At 46.5% G+C, this 17,831-nt stretch overlaps 1 protein-coding gene across 2 annotated transcripts; it reads right to left on the bottom strand.

Moving 5' to 3' along the window:
* Positions 1–3,552: 3,552 nt before the first annotated feature.
* Cdk16 (cyclin dependent kinase 16) lies at positions 3,553–14,310 on the bottom strand. Of its 2 annotated transcripts, none has more exons than XM_055607880.1 (16): positions 13,990–14,310; positions 8,895–9,102; positions 8,206–8,339; positions 7,980–8,105; positions 7,830–7,886; positions 7,621–7,735; positions 6,955–7,049; positions 6,796–6,858; positions 6,435–6,558; positions 6,111–6,231; positions 5,935–6,032; positions 5,744–5,849; positions 5,619–5,661; positions 5,391–5,481; positions 3,909–3,983; positions 3,553–3,826 (listed from the first exon to the last, which is right to left on the bottom strand). In XM_055607880.1, exons 2-16 carry the CDS (start codon positions 9,094–9,096, stop codon positions 3,789–3,791), a joined length of 1,488 nt encoding a protein of 495 aa, XP_055463855.1. In that variant the 5' UTR covers positions 9,097–9,102; positions 13,990–14,310; the 3' UTR covers positions 3,553–3,788. The 2 variants fall into 2 exon arrangements, with proteins under 2 accessions (XP_055463855.1, XP_055463856.1); XM_055607881.1 differs by lacking the exon at positions 13,990–14,310 and adding an exon at positions 13,546–13,951.
* Positions 14,311–17,831: the final 3,521 nt, after the last annotated feature.

The raw sequence follows: 17,831 nt of genomic DNA, 5'->3' as shown, positions 1-17,831 counted from the left end.
CACAACATATAGGGAAAACATGCAAACACATAAAAGTGTTTTTTTTTTTTTAACTCAAATACAAAGAGCAAGTTTACCACCTTCTGAGAGCCTCACAGCCTTCCTGATCTAAGGTGTGTGTGTGTGTGTGTGTGTGTGTGTTTGATACAGGGCCTTTGCTAAATTTCCCAGAATTTCCTCCAACTCTACGAAGCCCAGCCTGGCATCAGATTTGCCTTGATCCACCTGTTTCAGCCTCCTAAGTGGTGGATCACAGACATGCACTTCAACACTCAGATTCCAGAACTAGTTACTCACCAGACAAATCTGATGAAGTCAACCCTTTAACCATGTGCTTGTTGGAGGCATAGCAAATAGTGAGTCTGCCCAGTTTAAGTTGGACTTTAAATAGTAGCTTCAGGTGGCAGATTACTGTATTTTTTTGGCCTATGATTAACAATGGGGGAAACTGAAAGCCAGAAATGTGAAATAATTTGTCCTCAGCTAGAATGTGCCATAGCAGTGCAGACCTAGTTCCAAAGCTGTGCCCTTAAACACCAGGCAGATCCTCAAATTGTGGTCACATGCTATCAGCTCAGGGAACCCTCTCAAGGGGTTTCTCAAAGTCAAAACTGTTTCTTCACTCATTTTCATGTACATAGTGGAATTATTCAGAGGGTACCTTGGAATATGCAAGAATTCATTGGGTGTCCTCAAGATAAAGGAAATCTGAAGCCAAACGTGAGAACCATTGAGTGGACCAGGGTTTCTTTTAGTGTTCTTTAAAACAGGATCTCAGTTCTGAATATGAAGCTCAGGTTGGTCTTGAACGCATAGTGATCCTCCTGCCTTAGCCTTCTAAATGCTAGGAGTACAGTTACAGGTGTGCCAGACTTTAAGCCATCACTATTATAACTTCTTTCTTGTGGAAGCATTGGAGGGTATTAAGCAATTCCCTGATCTCTACCTCTAGAAAATGGTGGCAACCCTCAGGACAGCAAAAGCTGTGTACCTTCAGACATTACTGGATGTCCACTAGTGGAGAGGTTGTCTCTCTGGTTGAGAAGCATCCTACTAGACTTAGTCCTACAGGTCAGTGATGACTTTAATTCTCTGTACCACTCCATCTACCTTTCTGTTGATTGTCCTCACTTTTTAAAAACCCACAAACGCCCCATATCATGACTTTGGGCCTGGTTTAGTGATTGCCTTCACTATTACCAAGTAGTACACACAGGCAAGAACAACCTTGCCTTTCTGTATCTGTATAGACCCATGAGCATACAGGTCTGCTTGCACAGTTCAACCCTCCTCACACTCACACGATCTAATTTACATCCTATGTTCAGTTAGCTTCTATAGGGAGTTTGTTTTGATAGTAGTGCTGAGGTGTCTGTTACTGTGATTCTATCCTCTAAACTCAACCTGACATGATAACTTAGTTCTACGTGTTCTGAAGGAAAAACCGTGAACTCTTAACTTGTTCCCCCAAGTTCTTTGGGTGGGGCCCAAAGAACAGTGCTGAAATGGAGTTTGGTACAAGTAATTGCCCATTATTTGTTTTGTTTTTCCAGACAGGGTTTCTCTATACAGCCTTTCTCTGGCTATCCGGACTCACTATTATACATCAGGCTTATGTTGGGATTAAAGGCATATACCATCTTCACATGGTGACAGCTCCTCTTTAAACCCATCTGAATTGACTCCCTTCATTGCATTCTGCTCTTATCTTTCCTCCCCAACCCTAGAGCTGGTTAGTTCCAGGGGCCAATCTTTGCCCACAAGAATGAGATGGCATAGGAAATCTGCTGAGGAATTTTTTCTTTTTGGATTTTTCAAACAGGGCCTCTGTGTGTAGCCCTGGCTGTCCCGGAACTCACTCTGCAGACCAGGATGGACTTGAACTCAAGAGATCGGCCTGCCTCTGCCTCCCAAGTGCTGGGATTAAAGGTGTGTATCACCACCACCCTACATTTAGCTTTTAAATCATAGTGCTGGTGACTTGAATTCAGGTTTCCAAGCTTGCATGACAAGCACATCACCAACTGACCATCTCCCAAGCTTTGGTTGCTGTGAACTTTACCATGTAGATGACTTCCAGAATTTTTGGAAACCAGTAGTTGAAACTTAATGGCTCTATGGCCTCATTCTTGAACTTTTAAAAAGTCTGTCAGATTCCTTTATGTAACTGGTCAAAAATCTACTCTCATTCTCTTTCCAACTGGACTCTTCATAATATCACTCAGATATATAGTCAGACTGGACCTTTCAGCCTCATACCACTCTGGATCTATTGGGCCTTCCAACTTTTTTTCAAATTCTTCTATACATTTTCTGCTTCCCATCCTCTCAGGCTTTTCCCATTTACAAAATTAAGCCTACCTTACTGTTTCAACTCATGCTACCATTCTATGTACAATCCTTCCAATTTTCTTCACAGTCCCACCACACTTCCAGCTAACTCTTTTCTAATGTTCTTAGTTGATGGGGCCAAGTATGGATTCATCCAGGTCCCACTAATCACTGTAGCTTGAGCTCCCTTGCCTTTTTGATGAGTTACAGCCAGACTTTTCACATTAGACTTTTGTTTTTAATATTTCATACAGCAATTATGGTGCATTCAGGAACCCAGTCCCCCCAAACCCTACTAGGAGGGCACCCTCCCCTGCCCTCCCATCCCATTTAAGGGTCCCAAGGCTTAGGGTGGAGGAAGTGGAGCAAACCATCCATCCAGGAGACTGTCCTTGCCCTGCCTTACCCTCCCAGGGGTTGGAATATAACAATTGGGCACAAGCTCCCATGTCCTCCTGCTTATGCACATATACATATTATACATGGCCCCTCACTAAGCTGGTCAATTTCTGGCAGAGCCCCTACTCAACAGCAGCGAGTGGGACAGGGTGGGAGGACTAGGCAGAGCTGGGCTGGGGAAGACCCTGAGAAGGAAGGAGGCCCCAGCTACAGGACTGAAGGAGGGAAAAAAGGCCCCCATCATGTCCATCTTCCCAGTCTCTGGTAGGTCTCAGGTCCCCCTATAGTTAGGGACACTAGGTGGGGGAGGAAGGTGAGTGGCTGAGGCATGCTCTCCCATAGCCAATCCCAGGGTCTAGTGATGGTCAGAATCTGAACAGGGTCTGGGTCCATGCCTCTGAAAGGCTGCAGTGGAACTTCATTGCACAAAATACTATAGGAGGGCCACACTCAGGGAGTAGGGCCCAACCAGTCTGTATACAGAGATATTGCATTAAAACGTGAGCTCTTCATTTAAAATAATAATAATAATAATAATAATAATAATAATAACAACTAACAAAAAAAGAAGGCCCATACAACAGAGGCAGGCAAGTCAGGTGGAAGTCAGGCAAGGATGCCTCAGACCCAAGGCATCACTACCTTCTAGTCGAAGTCAATCGAGAACCCTGGTCTGGGCTAGCCCCAAACCCCTGGCTGGCCATGGGGTAGTGGTCCTAGGGTAGAGTGTGATGAAGAGGGGAAGGCCTAGCTTTAGTGTGGAAAGCTGGCATGGTCATTCTGTCCGCCGGCAACTACCAAGACAGAGACAAACACATCAAGCAAGGTAGTGGTGAGAGCTTTGTTAGCACCCAGCAGACAGGCCAATGGTTGGGTTGACAGGCCAGTAGCTGGGTGTTTGGGCAGGTGGCAGGGGGACAAGATGATAAGAGAGTGTGCCTCAGGCAGGTAAGCAGGCAACAAGCAGGGAGGATTGCAGATGGGGCTGCCCTGTGAGAGGTGTGGCATCCCTCCAGCCGCTGCCTGCTGGGGCCTTGGTCTGTGGCTTAGAACTTGGCTTAGAACTCGGTATCCACCACACAAAAAGCTGGCCTGCCTGCAGGGGAAAGCAGAGTGAATTGCTGTTAGTGGTAAGCAGGTAGGCGGGTGAAGCAAGAGGAGGGTCAGGCCATACTTACCGGAGTCAGGCATAGAAGACCGAATGTTGGCCTCCCTTTGTAGCTGTACCTCCTTTAGTGCAAATATGGAAGTAGCTGTGGATAAAGAGACATGTAAATGGGGGATGATCCATGGGTCTACCCAAAACAAATCCCACAAGGTCATGTTGTGTGAATTAGGAAAAGCTGTCCCTTCTTTGAGAAATTTGAATTTCTTCTGTCAAACCACCACTAAGGAAGATCAGACATGGACTACTGTATGAGACAAAAACAAGTATTAAGTTTATCAAGTGTGATAACGCTAACATAAATAATACTTACAAATCCATATGATTGGTGGTGGTTTGGGATTTAATTATTAATTCAGTGGGTAGGTATGAAAGATGAGCTCAGTTTTTTAAATTATATATATATATGTGTAAATATATATAAATTATATATATATTATATATATATATATACACACACACACACATTTTAATTTTATTCACTTTACATTCTTGTAGCCCCATCCCTTCTCTCCTCCCAGTTCCCACCTCCCTCCCCAAGCTCAATTTTTTTAGTATAATGAGCTTTCTTTGTTTTGTTTTATATGTGATCTCAATAACTCTGGCTCTCCTGGAACTATGTAGACCTGGCTGGCCTTGCCCTCATAGAAATCCACCTGCCTGTCTTCTATGTACTAGGGTTAAAGGTGTGTAACACCATGCCAAGAATGAACTAATTTTTAAGCCAAACATAGTGACTCATGCCTGTAATTTCACTTCTTAGGAGTCTGTGACAAGAGGATTGTTACAAGTTCCAGGCTAGCCTAGGCAACATAGTGAATGGGCAAGATTGTCTCTAAAAATAGCCCACCAAAATGAGGTTTAAAAAAAAATCTTTTATAGAAAGCCAGGTGTGGTGAGATGCACATTATTTATTAATCCTAGCACTTGGGAGGTGATGGCAATATCAGGAGTGCAAGGTCATCTTAGGCTACATAAAAAGCCTAAGGTTGACCTAATTCACAGGAATATTTGTCTCAAGAAGCGACACCACCACAAGCCAAGGCTACCTAGCACAACCTTGCCTCAAAAGAACCCCCCCCAACCCAGAATCTCCCAAATCCAAAGCTCCCAGCTATCTCTTATTTCAAGAAGGGGCTTGGAGTGCTCAAGATCATATAAGGAAGCTATAAGGGCCCAAGGAAGCTATAGAAGAACTTACACCATTGGCTCTGAAATATCTCAAAGTTATATGGGTGTTTAGTTTGCAAAAACTGTAGGGTTTTTTTTTTTTTTTTGGATATTCAATCTATATGCACTACATGAAATTTTTCATTAAAAATTGAAAGGAATCCAAGATGAAAACAAAATTTCTTCCTAATAGATATAAGCTGCAACATGTGCATGAGGATGTTCCCTCCTTAGGAACGGCACAAACTGGCACCCTACATTCCAATGTTCCAGTGGCTCTGCTCCACACAACCCCAACTTGGGCCCATTCCCCAGCTCCACTCACTGTCAGGAAGTTTGTGGATCCGCTCCCCCAGGCTGAGGAAGAATGGATGTTTCATGGCATCCTCAGCAGAGATCCGATTGCGACCCTCAAACTAAATTGGGCAGAAGAGAGTGTATTGATATATTGGTCTCTTTAATTGCCCTCCTCAGAGCCTGTCCTTGAGGGAGGTCCCATTTTCCTACACCTGGAACCCCACATGTTAAACCTGGCTTCTGAAGATGGTCTCACCTGCAGCAGCTTTGTGAGGAGGTCAGCTCCATCGCTATCAAGTCTAACACAAAGAGAAGGGGGACGTGCTTTATATTGAGTTCAGCCACCCTGGCCCCTAATGCCCACCTATCAACCAGCCTCACCGGGGTGCATGGCTCAGAAGGGCCTCAGCTCGGTACTTGGGGTAGTTGTGTGTTCTAAATTCTTCATTGGACAGGATGCCTGGCCATGTCTCCTCAGTTGGGGTTCCTAGTAAGGAAGACAAGTTACCCCAAACATCTCAGGTCTTTCCTGCATGTCCCCACTGCTCCTTAGGTACAAACATCCACCTCACCCAAAATTCGAAAGATGAAGTGCAGCTGTTCCTCCACTGTGGAGCCTGGGAAGAGGGGCCGACCTGTGGCCATCTCATAGAAGATACAGCCCACACCCCTAGGCAAGAAAGGTACCATAAGTATAGGGGCAGCTGGCTAGGCAGTCACCCCCTTCTACACTTCCACATTTTCTTACCACATGTCAATTTGAGTGGAGTAGTCTGTGGATCCAAGGAGGATGTCAGGGGGCCGGTACCACAGTGTCACAACTTCGTTGGAGTATGTTTTAGTAGGAATTGACTTGGCACGAGCCAGGCCTGGGAGACAAAGAAGGGAGCAGCTGGAATGAGGAGGTTGTGGGCCAAAGCCTGGAATAGAGTACAACTGGGATTAAGAATGCCTGCCACAGTCATAAAGTCTGGAGAGGCTGAAGGGGAAAGAGACTGGGTGGTCACAGGGAAGTGGGATGCTTGGAGAATAAAGCTGAGGAGTCAATGGGAAAAAGGGAGGCTGGTGGTACCAAAGTCTGCCAGTTTGAGCTCTCCCCTCTCGTTGATGAGTAGGTTCTGGGGCTTGAGGTCTCGATGTAGCACCTTCTGCCTATGGCAGTAGGCCAGGCCACGAAGCAACTGGAACAGGAACAGCTAGAGACCCAGGAATGGCAGGCAGAAGTCAAAAGCGCATTCCCTGGCAGCGGGCAAGCAAACTCCCTCCCAAACAGACACTGAGCCCAATGTCTTATCACTCAAGAGATGACAGGCTCCCAATGCCCTCCACAGCTCCCAGCAAAAACATTATATAGGAAAAGGCTGTTTCTAGTAATTTGTACAGTGAGTGGGGGAGGGGGGAAGCTCCATCCCTGCTTTCTGTCCCACACCCACTTTCACATTGTGCATGTTGATGACATTCCCACAGTCATCCAGGTACTGCTTCAGGTCCTTGTCCTGAGGACAAAAGAGGTAGTATAGGAACAAGAGTTACATACTACGGTTCCTGGCCATTTTCCCACCTCCCTGGGTCCAACTGCTTTCCAACCTTACCAAATATTCAAAGACAAGGGTGAGGGACTTGTCTGTGTGGATAATGTCATGTAGTGTGACGATGTTGGCATGCTTGAGGTCCTTGAGCAGGGATACTGCAGAAAGCATGGAACAGAGTAAAACAAGAGTGAGAGCCCCATTATCAGAATAAGAATAAGAACCAGACAGATATGAGCTTAGGGGTTTCTTTTTTTTCCTGTGCAGTTTAGGGTAATGCCTCAAAGCACCTAGTTCTGATTTACACTATGCCAAGAAGTGTGTCTCCACGGTCCATGTGTAGAAAATAAAGCTTAGACAAGAGTATCAAGCAAGAGCATGGGACTATAGCTCCAACTTCATGTGACATTATATTTTCACAATCTGCTTTTGCTTTCTAAGAAAAGGCCTTCTCTGTGTAATCAAATCTACTCCATATGATTTTCTGAACACTTGAAGAATGAAGGCAAATACCATAATTTACAATTAATTTATCTTTCTTGATTCACTCAGATTCCAAATTACCTTAGGTAATAGATGGTATATAGATGGTAGGCATTCTCAAGAAGGCTACAGTGCTGTACAGGTGAGAAAAGAAGGTCTGAAAAACCCCAGTCTCAGTCCTCACTCATCATAGAAGAGTGTAAGTCTATACCATGAAGTTGAGAAAGACTAGGATGGGGTCTGTACCTTCCCGGATAGCAGTGCAGGGTGCTCCTTCTTCGTGTTCCAGCCTGATTTCCTTGAGTGCCACAAGGTTGTCTGTGAGCTTGCTTTTTCCCTTGTAGACAGTGGCATAGGTCCCCTGGAATATGTATGACAGCAGAGGTGCTATGAGGTTGCATGGAGTTCATTCACACTGAACCCCATCTTCACCATGGCCCTTTTAACTGTCTTACCTCACCTAGCTTGTCCAGCTTGATGTAGGTCTCCAGTTTTCCAAAGCCAATCTCAGACTGTGGGGTTAAAGAAGTATCGTTGAAGCAGGGTTGGAGAGGGCATTGGGAGAGTGGGACAGGTGGTAGAGATGCACAAAAAGAGATGCTCACCAGGCTGACACGGCGGAGGCGGCGGCTAAGAGGCTTATCAAAGATGGGGCTATTGAGGGTCAGCTTCTCAAGGTAGCCCTCAGGCAGCCGGATGTCAGCTGGTAGTGACAGGCGTTTGTTGATGTCCTAGCAGCCAAGATGAAGGAGAAGCAGGATCATAAGTTCCACCTCCCCAATCACAACCCCATTCTCCAACTCTTCTATCACTGGGACAGGGATCAAGCACCTCAGTGGAGATCTTGCGTGGGGGGTGGTTGCGCATGCGCACTCTCACTGGAGACTGCACCTCATCTGAGGATGTGGCTGAAGCCTGGTCACTCTCCCCATCAGACCCCATCTTCATGTCCTCGTGTACAATCTCTGGTGGTGGGGAGAGGAAAAGGCCAGGCCATCGGAGTCAAGAACACTCCCTCCTGCCCCCAATACATTATATTCCTTCATCATATGTATGATGTGTGTACATGGATATTCCTATCCATGTACACACCATGGATATGTGTGTACATGGCCAGACTGGGAAATCCAGGTGGGCCCAGGACAGATATGGAGGTATGGTCACCTAGTGGAGTATTCCATCAGAGATGAGCTGAGATGGCAGCTGCCCCTGGGTCAGAAGGCTAGTGGTGACAGGCGTTGACAAGAGCCCTGAGAAGGCAGACCCAATGTGACTGAGAGGGTCACCACAGAGTGCAGGAAAAAGGCAGAGAGAGAGCCTTGGGTCAGCTAAATAGGCAAGGTACCCTTCCTCCCCCTGGGGCCTAGATATAGTCAAGGAAGGAGGTACAGACAAAGTGTGTTGGAAATGGATAACAGGGAAGGGGGAAAAGGAAAAAGAAAGTAAGAGTCTAAGGAATGCACTGGGAGGCAGCATCTGGAAGCTTGGACAAAGAGGGAGAATGACCCAAGTGGACCTACCTGGTGCAGAGTTTAGTGGGCCCCGACCAGGGTGAAGCTCTCCTGTGGCAACACGGATGGGGGCCTCTCCAAAGTCACTTCCACCACCACCACCACTCTCATGCAGGCCTAAAGGCTCAGGGCCACCATTGGTCTTGTCTATGCCTCGGCCCCCTCGGAGTGTCATTGACAGCTGCCGTTTGATCTTCTTCATCCGATCCATGGCGACCTGCACAGGGGACATGAATAGAAATGGGGACCACATTATCATTTGCTTTATCAGCAAGGGTACCTGAAAGACCCCAACAACTCAGAGAGGGGTACCAACTTGAATATGTCAGTGCCCACTCAATCACTAGAGATTCTTGGAAATCTGGCATAGATAAGGCCCTTTGTCATTGTTGGCCCACCCCTAAATAACCTACCTGGGTACTAAGACTTGGGTGGCTGGCTGAGGGTAAGGGTCCACTCAGTAGGTTGTTGGTTTCTAAGGCAATAGTCTTACTGTGGGAGCATAGGACTCCACAGCAGCTATCCTCAGGTACAGCAGCAGTGACAGACACAGCAACGGTTGGGACAAGTGGTTCAGTCAGAACTGAAGGATTAGTGACAAGGTCCCGGGTACGTCCATAGTATGGCATGTTTTGCTGATACCAGCCCCACATTGGCCCCAACTGCCAGGCAGAATGCTCCCTGTGGCCCACAGGGACCCTCTCACTAGCCCCAGCAACTACCGTCATGGTGACTAATGGATTACCCCACTTCTCTATCCAGATGGGGGGAGGGCTGCTGAGGCCCAACCACTGGATAGAGTTGAGGGGGGAGCAGAGGGGAAGAGGTGTCTCAGTACACACCAGCTATCCTCAGAGCTGCTAGATAGGTTCTATAGGGATGGGACCCACAGGGTCCAAACCAAGGTTTTTTACAAAGCTAGATCACATTTCTTTTCCCCTAGAGAATATACTACATCTTCCTTATCATCCCAAATAAAGTGGCCCATATGTCTTACATACCTCATTTGTCCCTATTGCCTCTCTGGACTCACATCCTCCTTGAATATTCCTAGTTGCTGTTCACCACCACACCCAAGTTTCTGTCTCAGGATCTGTACACTGGTTGTTTCTCAGATCTTACTTCCAATCCTCTCCAGTTTTTTTTCTTGAGGCTTCCATGAATAATCTTAAAGACTCAGCCATCTTGAGCTACCTCAGCTTTCTAATGTGTCCCCCAGTTCTTATCATTGCCTCAGAAATAATATCATCTACTTTTTTGGCTTCTTTTTACTGTCTCCTCACCATCACAACTAGGGATCTACCTCCCTAGGGTAGATTTCTGTACATTCAGGCCGCAGCTATATCCTAAGAACCTGAGTAGTGACTGATACCGAGTAGAAGCTCAAAAAATACATGCAGAAGCAGCCAATCAAGGGGCTGAGATCCTAGGACCAACCTTTATTAAGGTTAAGTCCCAGACACTTACAGACTACCCCAAAGAAGACACCCAGGGATGCTAGATGACCTAGATGGGCTGCTAATAGGAATGGGGCCACCAAAAGGTTTAGGCCGGCATTCTCTTGCTTCCTTCTGGGCTCTGGGCCAGCAAGGAGGGGGAAAGACCTGGCTCAGGAACCATCTGTACTCACAGCAGGGCTTGCGATGGCGCAGGGCCCAAGGGAAGTAGAACTAGATAGGAGGTTGAGGATAAGGCTGGGTATGGATTCAAGAGAAATCTGTTACCTTGAAACAAAGTGCTTATCCCAGCAGTTCCCACTCCCACTTCTCCCCTTCTAGAAGGGGAGGCAGAGCCAGCCTAGGGAAGAAATCTCAGCTAGATAAGCGTAAGGTCCACCCACAGAGAACTCATGACAATGCCATTAAATCCTGACCTTGGGGAATGAACACTGGATCTAGGGCCTAGAAAGTGGTCAGCTCCCAAAGACTTCCTTTTGTTTTCATATGGCACTCATACCCAATTGTTTTGTATGTGGTGTCAAGGGATAAGGGAATGGGCTAGGAAAATAAGGGATAGAGAAAGAGCAATGAATTAATTTATGACCTAACTGGAACCCTCAATGACATGACATTTTCCAGAATTCATCTTATGAGAGATTTTTACGAAGACACTTTACAACACTTTGAGGGGGAGCAGACCCCTAGGAACAGATACACTTAAAAATTTATGAGCAGTAAAACTTAAATACCACAATTTCAGTTTTCTGAGCTTATAGACTTCAGAATAAGTGAAGGAGCAAGAATCAGGAGATAAAATTCCTAATGCCAATTTGTCCTTCTTGGCACCCCTCAAAGACACACTCACCATTACTCAGGGTACTCTCATACCAAGGACATTCAACAGTAACTCCAACTACTGAGCACACAGTTGTCAGACTCTAACACTCCCACAAATTCCATTTGGTCCTGACCCCTATAAGGACACACTAGACCCTCAAGAAGGCCCTTACTTCATATCAACTTCTACTAACATTCACGATTTCTCTTTTTACCTCTAACTTCCCTGGCCTTAACTATGTTGGCATATATTTGCCCACTTTAAGCAACTTCTGCCACTACCACATTCTGAGTCCCTTCCTAGCCTAGATGCTAGTTAGCTTTTCTGTAGCACTGCCCTACCCCAATAACAGTGTCCCCTCTGGATTTTGATCCTCATTAACATACACTCACAGTGCTCTACAGCTGACCCAATTTAGCATTTTTTGGACCTTCATACTGCTCTGAATCACGAATCAGTACATAGTGGAAACTTATACAATCCCTGGCCAGTTTTGTTCATTCTTAGGCCCCTTCACAGTTGTGAGCCTCTTGATATGCATGCTGGAATCTAAATTCAAGTCCTCTAGAAGAACAGTATATGCTTTTAACAGCTGAACCAACTCTCTAGCCCCTACCTTCACAATTGTGACCATTGTTAACATATACTGTCTTGTACTTCCACTACACTGTCCCATCCCTCAGCACAAGCTGAATCTTCACTCTATGTTGACCCTGACTAACATACACTGGGCCTCACCTAGTCCTCACTCCCTATTAGCACACCCTGAACCCTTAGCTTAGCTTTGTCCAGGGACACTCTGTTCTATATCAGACTGACCCTCACTAGTGCATACAGCTCCTCCATTTAACCCTGACCCAATCAACACTTCAGTTCTTCATGGCTCCAGTTCACTTTGGCACACAGCATGACCTATTCCTATCCTCTCTACCTCAGCCACTCCTATTCCCCACTGTTATCCCTTTGGTTCAAAACTGATTTCCTTCATATCTCTGTTCCTTCCATTATATACTGGATTCCACTCCCACCCCCAACTCTAGCCCTGTAGCACTCTTTGAATCAACACACTTCAGTGGGCCACGGACAGAAAGAACTCGGTATTCAGTGGTTTGATGTTCATTAGCATATTTTTACTTCATGTTCTTCCTCCAATAGCATACAGTTAAGCGTCTGTGTGGTTCTAACCAACCCCACAGGATCAGCCTCTAGAATAGTAGTACCCTTCCTAAAGCTTGACCCTTTAATACAGTACATGTTGTAGTGATTCCCCCAACCATAAAATACTTTTCTTTGCTATTTCATAACCATGTTTTTGCTGTTGTTATGATTTGTGATGTAAATATCTAATATGCACAATATCTGATATTCAATCTCAAAGGGGTCTCACTCCACAAGTTGAGAATGGCAACTCTAAAACTTCATTTATAATACTATAAAGTACACACTTTCTGGAAACTCACATTCTGTCTTTATGGGCACTCACTCACACCTTACCTTAACCCTTAATAATGCTACTCTCTTTACACTTCCTTTTTACTTTCCTTATACTCCCATACACATGTATGCACACTTCTGATACCCAGTAGTGCAGGCCTTCCACCACCCTGCCCATTACACACACCCTCAAGGTCCTTCAATAGCCCTGCCCTCACTGGCATACACTGGGCCTCACACTACTTTTATTAGAATATCTACATTCCCTCACCACCATGATCCTCCCTCATCAGTAACACTGAATACTTTTAACTACCTCCATGAACACATCCTGGACCCAGAGAATCAGCCATCCCCAACCCCGTAGCCAAACACAGTATTAACACTATCCTGACCCTCATCACCACATACTGAGCCTTCGAACCCTGATTCTATTGGCACAACTTCTGGTATTTCTACCAAACCTTTCTCCAATTACACTGGGCCTCTCTGCAGCCCTAACCTCCACTAGCATATTTTGAAACTGCCCTTACAAACAAACCCGTTATATAGTATCATGTCCCTCACGGCTCTTCCATAAGCACACAGTGGGCCTGAAGTCTTACAGAGTCGTAAGGCTTTTTTTTTCCTACATGCTCCTACCCTTTTAGCAACCTTGAATGTTTCACCACTACTCTTATCCATTCCCATAACTCTAGTCCTTTAATCATCCTTCTCCTCCTTAGCAGCCAGCCTTCCCATCTTCAGCTCCCAGGACAGGGGCCCAGGGCGGGGCCAAGGTCAGGGAGCCCTCAAATGACCCCCCTGGTGCATTCTGGGAAACTCGGGGGGTTGGGGGGCACCTTACAGGCAAGCAGCCCAGAACCACCTAATCTTGTCTCAGCACTGCCTAGGGTCGGGTTGGTTCTCTAGGAAGAGCCCCCACCCTAAGTGTCGAGGGCAGGCTCACCGGAGGGGGCGCGCGAGTAACCTCAGGGCCGCGGGGCCGGCGCGGTGGCGCCTGGGGCGGCGGCCCGGGATAAGGCCGCGCGACCTCCTTTTCCTCCAGTTCGCCGCAGGCGCCTGTCCCAGTAGTCTTCGGCCATGGCTGCTGGGCCCGGGCCGCCGCCGGCTGAGGAGGAAGAGGCGGCGGCGGCGGCGGCGGTGGTTGAGGCGGCGGCGGCGTCCCGCTCAGCTGGCCATGAGCTCGGCCGCTGCGGGCAATGCCCCTGTGCTCGCAAGCGCCCGCTGGAATCCGGGTGTTCACGACGCCTCGCGACTCACAGCGGTCTGCTTGTGGAGACGCAGCGGATCGCTGGGCCTCACAGCCAGCGGCCCAACAACCGCGCGCCGCGGTCCGCGCATGCGCACGCACACGCTGAAAAAAGGGTGAAGCAGGAAGGAGGAGACTCACCTCTGACTGCGTCCACCGAAAGAGCTGTCTACAGCGGGTGGGGATGCGGCCATTTCGTGCCCAGCAGGAAATGTGGTGTTGGCCCTGGAATGGCGCCAGGGGGATGTAGAAGTGGGTTATTTGTTAGTTTTGATCTTGCCAGAATTCTACTGGCATTGGGTTAGCTGCAGCAAGTATCCAGGCGTGCCAGTCACCAGCTGCTTTTTCTACAGTCTCACTTGGTACAGCCCCATAGTGGCAAACGGGACTTTTGCAAGAAAAGAAAGAACAGGTGAGCCAAGCTGTTCTAGTCCTTTGTGGTGCCTCAGGATGCAAGAATTTAAAGGCTCGAGATGACTTCCTAGGAGAGGTGGCCTGGATTATCATTGGCCTTTCCCACCTTAGATGGGACAACCTAGCCCCGCCCTGCCACCCTACCGCCACCATTAGCTCGTTGCCCCTGGTAAAACGTACATAGCCCCGCCCTTAAAAAAATTGTCCCTCAGCCAATCGGACTTGCTCCCTGTAGCAAGGCCGATCAAGAATAAAGGGCGTGGCAAAGCCAAAGAGGCATGACCTAGCTTTCCCTTCGGCATAGCTCATCCTTTGCACGGTTTTTTATTGGTTTCCGGGCTCGCCTTTTTGTTCTGAGCGCCTCTCAGGAGCGCTCTGAATATCTCATAAGATAATTGGTCCAAGAAGCAATCAATCAGCGGGGTCCCTCCCCTAACCGTTCTCACACTCTCCTGTGTCTTGACGAAGTGGAACCTAGGCTGAAAGGAAAGGCGGCCCTTTAAGAACAGGCCGGCTCTGCTACAGCGCACATTTGGCTACAACCCCAAATGCTGGGATTACAGGTGTGCACCACTGCACCTGGCTTGGGCGGAGTTTCTTGCTGCCTCACCCTAATATTCGTGTACATGCGCCCCTAATTGAGCTTTCTTGATACCTTTCTGTTACCTCATCTTGTTCACTACAGACAGTCCTGTTTGCTTACTAAACTCTGTTACATGCCCAAGATTGCCAGACACACTTAACTTCTTATTCCTCTCTGTAGAAAATGACATGATTCTCCATACCTATCCCAACATTTCTGCAGGCCTTCTGAGACTTCCTTACAGTGAACCCAGGAATTTCCTTGCTTTTTCTGGGCTTTCCTTGGTTGCCCTTCCTGCCTTCTCTCCTCCCTTCTGTCTCAGGATTTTGAAGCAAGGTTCATTATTGGCAATGACTTCCTCAGCCATGAAAGTCCTTGTTGCTAGGGTAGATACCAGGCCTGTCACTTAACTGACAATCTCCTACCCTTCCCTTCCCAACAGGAGAGTATTCTAGTTGTTCTTGAATATAGGAAGCACAGTTGAGCCGCTGAGACTTTATACTTGCGGTTTCCTTTGCCTGGTGTACTTGCCCCATATCTACTACACTCGTTTCCTCCTGTTGCAGTCCCATTATTCCAGATCCCCACTTGGCTTTATGTCTTGTGAAAGCGTGGTTTTTAAAATGTAGATGCTTATTTGCAATGTTAAAGTCCATTCCCAATCTTGTGTGTTGAGCTAATATCCAGTATTGGTCAACATTTTGTTGTTATTGTTTTGTGTTGAAAACAGTCTTTTGTAGCCGAATTTTGCTTTGCAATCACTATGTAGTAAAAAATGACCTTGAAATCTGAATTTGTCCAGCCGCTATCACCCAAGTGCTAGGATTACAGGCATATGGCACTTGGTTTTATTTGCATTCTACCAACTGAGCTACATCTCCAGCCCATTTTCATTGCACCAGGCTGATTAATCAACTTTTAAACAATAAATAAATGGGGATGGAGTTGGGGAAATGGCTCAGTGGTTGTAAGCACTTGCTGCTCCTCCAGCCTCCAGAGGATCTCCAGCACTCACATCAGAGGTTCACAACTGACTGTATCTCCAGCTCCAGGGATGTAATAATTGCATGAAGTGGATAAAGGTAAATGAACACAATATTTCATTTTACATTTTTTTTTCTGAGAGTGGGTTTCTCTGTGTAATAGTCCTACCTATCCCTGGACTTCCTTTTTAGACCAGGCTGTCCTCGAACTCAGTGATCCTTTGTGTCTGCCTCCCCCAAATGCTGGGATTACAGGTGTGCACCGCTGCACCTGGCTTCATTTTACATTTTTTCACTTGTTTTTCTCATTAGTATGATTCTCTATATTTATCACCTTGACCAATAGTATAAACAATATGAAACTAAGGAGCTCAGCCCATCATAATGTTGCATGATAGGGATACCCTCTTCTAGCTTCCTTAAGCATCCTCATGGCATGTATAGGAGACCAGGCATGGTGGTGTACTTTTTTAATTCCAGAACTTTCAAGAGGCAGAGACAGGAGGAGCTCTGTGAGTTTGAGGCTATCCTGTATCCTATATCTAGTTCTAGGACAGCCAGAGCTACATGTGCACTGTGGTCTGCCCTCCCTCCATTAAATGAATGTAATACATTAAATTATGTGTTTTGTGTGGGCACAGTTGTGTCATGGCACACAAGTGAAACGTCAGAGAACAACTTGCAGAAGTTGGCTCTTTCCACCATGTAAATCTTGATGAACTCAAGTTGTCAGGCTTGGTGGTTACCTGCTGAGCCATTTTATCAGCCCAACTTTCAGGCAAGATTTTTTTTTTCCCGAGACAGGGTTTCTCTCAGTAGCCTTGACTGTTCTGGACTAGCTTTGGTGTCCAGGCTGGCCTTGAACTCACAGCAATCCACCTGCCTCTGCCTCCCCAGTACTAGCACAAACACGGCTGGCCCTTGAGGCAAGATTTTACATAGGCCACACTGGCCCAAACACCTGATTCTCTTTAACTACCTCCCCAGTGCTAGGATTACAGGTGTATACTGCCACACCCAGCTTTACGAAGAACTGGGGATTGAACCCATTAGCTTGGTGTATGCTAGGCAAGAATGTTAGACTTGCTTTTAAAAATGATTTGTGTGTGTTTTGCCTGCAAGTATGTCTGTACACCATGTGTGTGCTTTTTTTCTAGACCAAAAGAGAGCACTGAATCCCCTGGAACCAGTTATAGTTGTGAGCAGGCATTTGGGTGCTGGAAGCCAAAGTCAGATCCTCTGGAAGAGCATCTCTCCAGTCCAACTTTTAACTTCTAGTCAGTTGTTTTTATTGTCTAAGTTTCAAAAGCCTTAGGACATTGATGTTTTATCTGCTAATAAGTACCAAATACCTATAATAGTAACTGGCAATTGGCACTAAACAAATTGTTGAATAACTGGATGGCAAATAGTTCTAGGACAAGAGACATATTCTGCTGGGTGCAGGGGGCCCAATAGTGACCCAACCTGGGCTTGCTAAGCCCTGTTTCCTATCAGTCTGGTTTTATAATGGTGTACATGCAGAACAGTAAAATAGTATGCATGGCTGACTCATGGGGTAAATGGTTTATTCTAAGTGTTTTGGTTTTAAAACAGGGTCTCATGTAGCCCAGGCTACATAAGCTTCTCCTATAGAGTACTGGGATTACAGGCATCAACCATGTCTAGCTTCAGAAGCTGTTTTTGATGGATTCATTTGTCACATTTAAGTATCAAGGGAATCCATGAGTAGTGGTAGTGAAATGGGAATCACCTTTAATGGAAGAGGTAGAGAACAATGTATGCAGTTTGCTCATGAAGGAACTGACATAGTAGAAAACCAGTACAAATAATAGTGTATGCGCTTGCCTGTAATGAAGTGAGACAATGAGTAGATGTCTAGGGTCTTCTGGAGAAGTAACAGCAATAAAGTCTTGATATAGTGGGGAAACATCTCTGCTCACTCATAAGTTAGTTCCACCACAACACACTAGAAGCATCAAAGTACCAGTTACCCAATGTGG

This window comes from Psammomys obesus, unplaced genomic scaffold (assembly GCF_907164565.1).
Source record: "Psammomys obesus unplaced genomic scaffold, mPsaObe1.curated_primary_1811, whole genome shotgun sequence".
In the NCBI taxonomy this organism is placed as follows: domain Eukaryota; kingdom Metazoa; phylum Chordata; class Mammalia; order Rodentia; family Muridae; genus Psammomys; species Psammomys obesus.
Note: the sequence above shows the minus strand (reverse complement) of the source record. Positions and strands in the feature narration are given on the sequence as shown.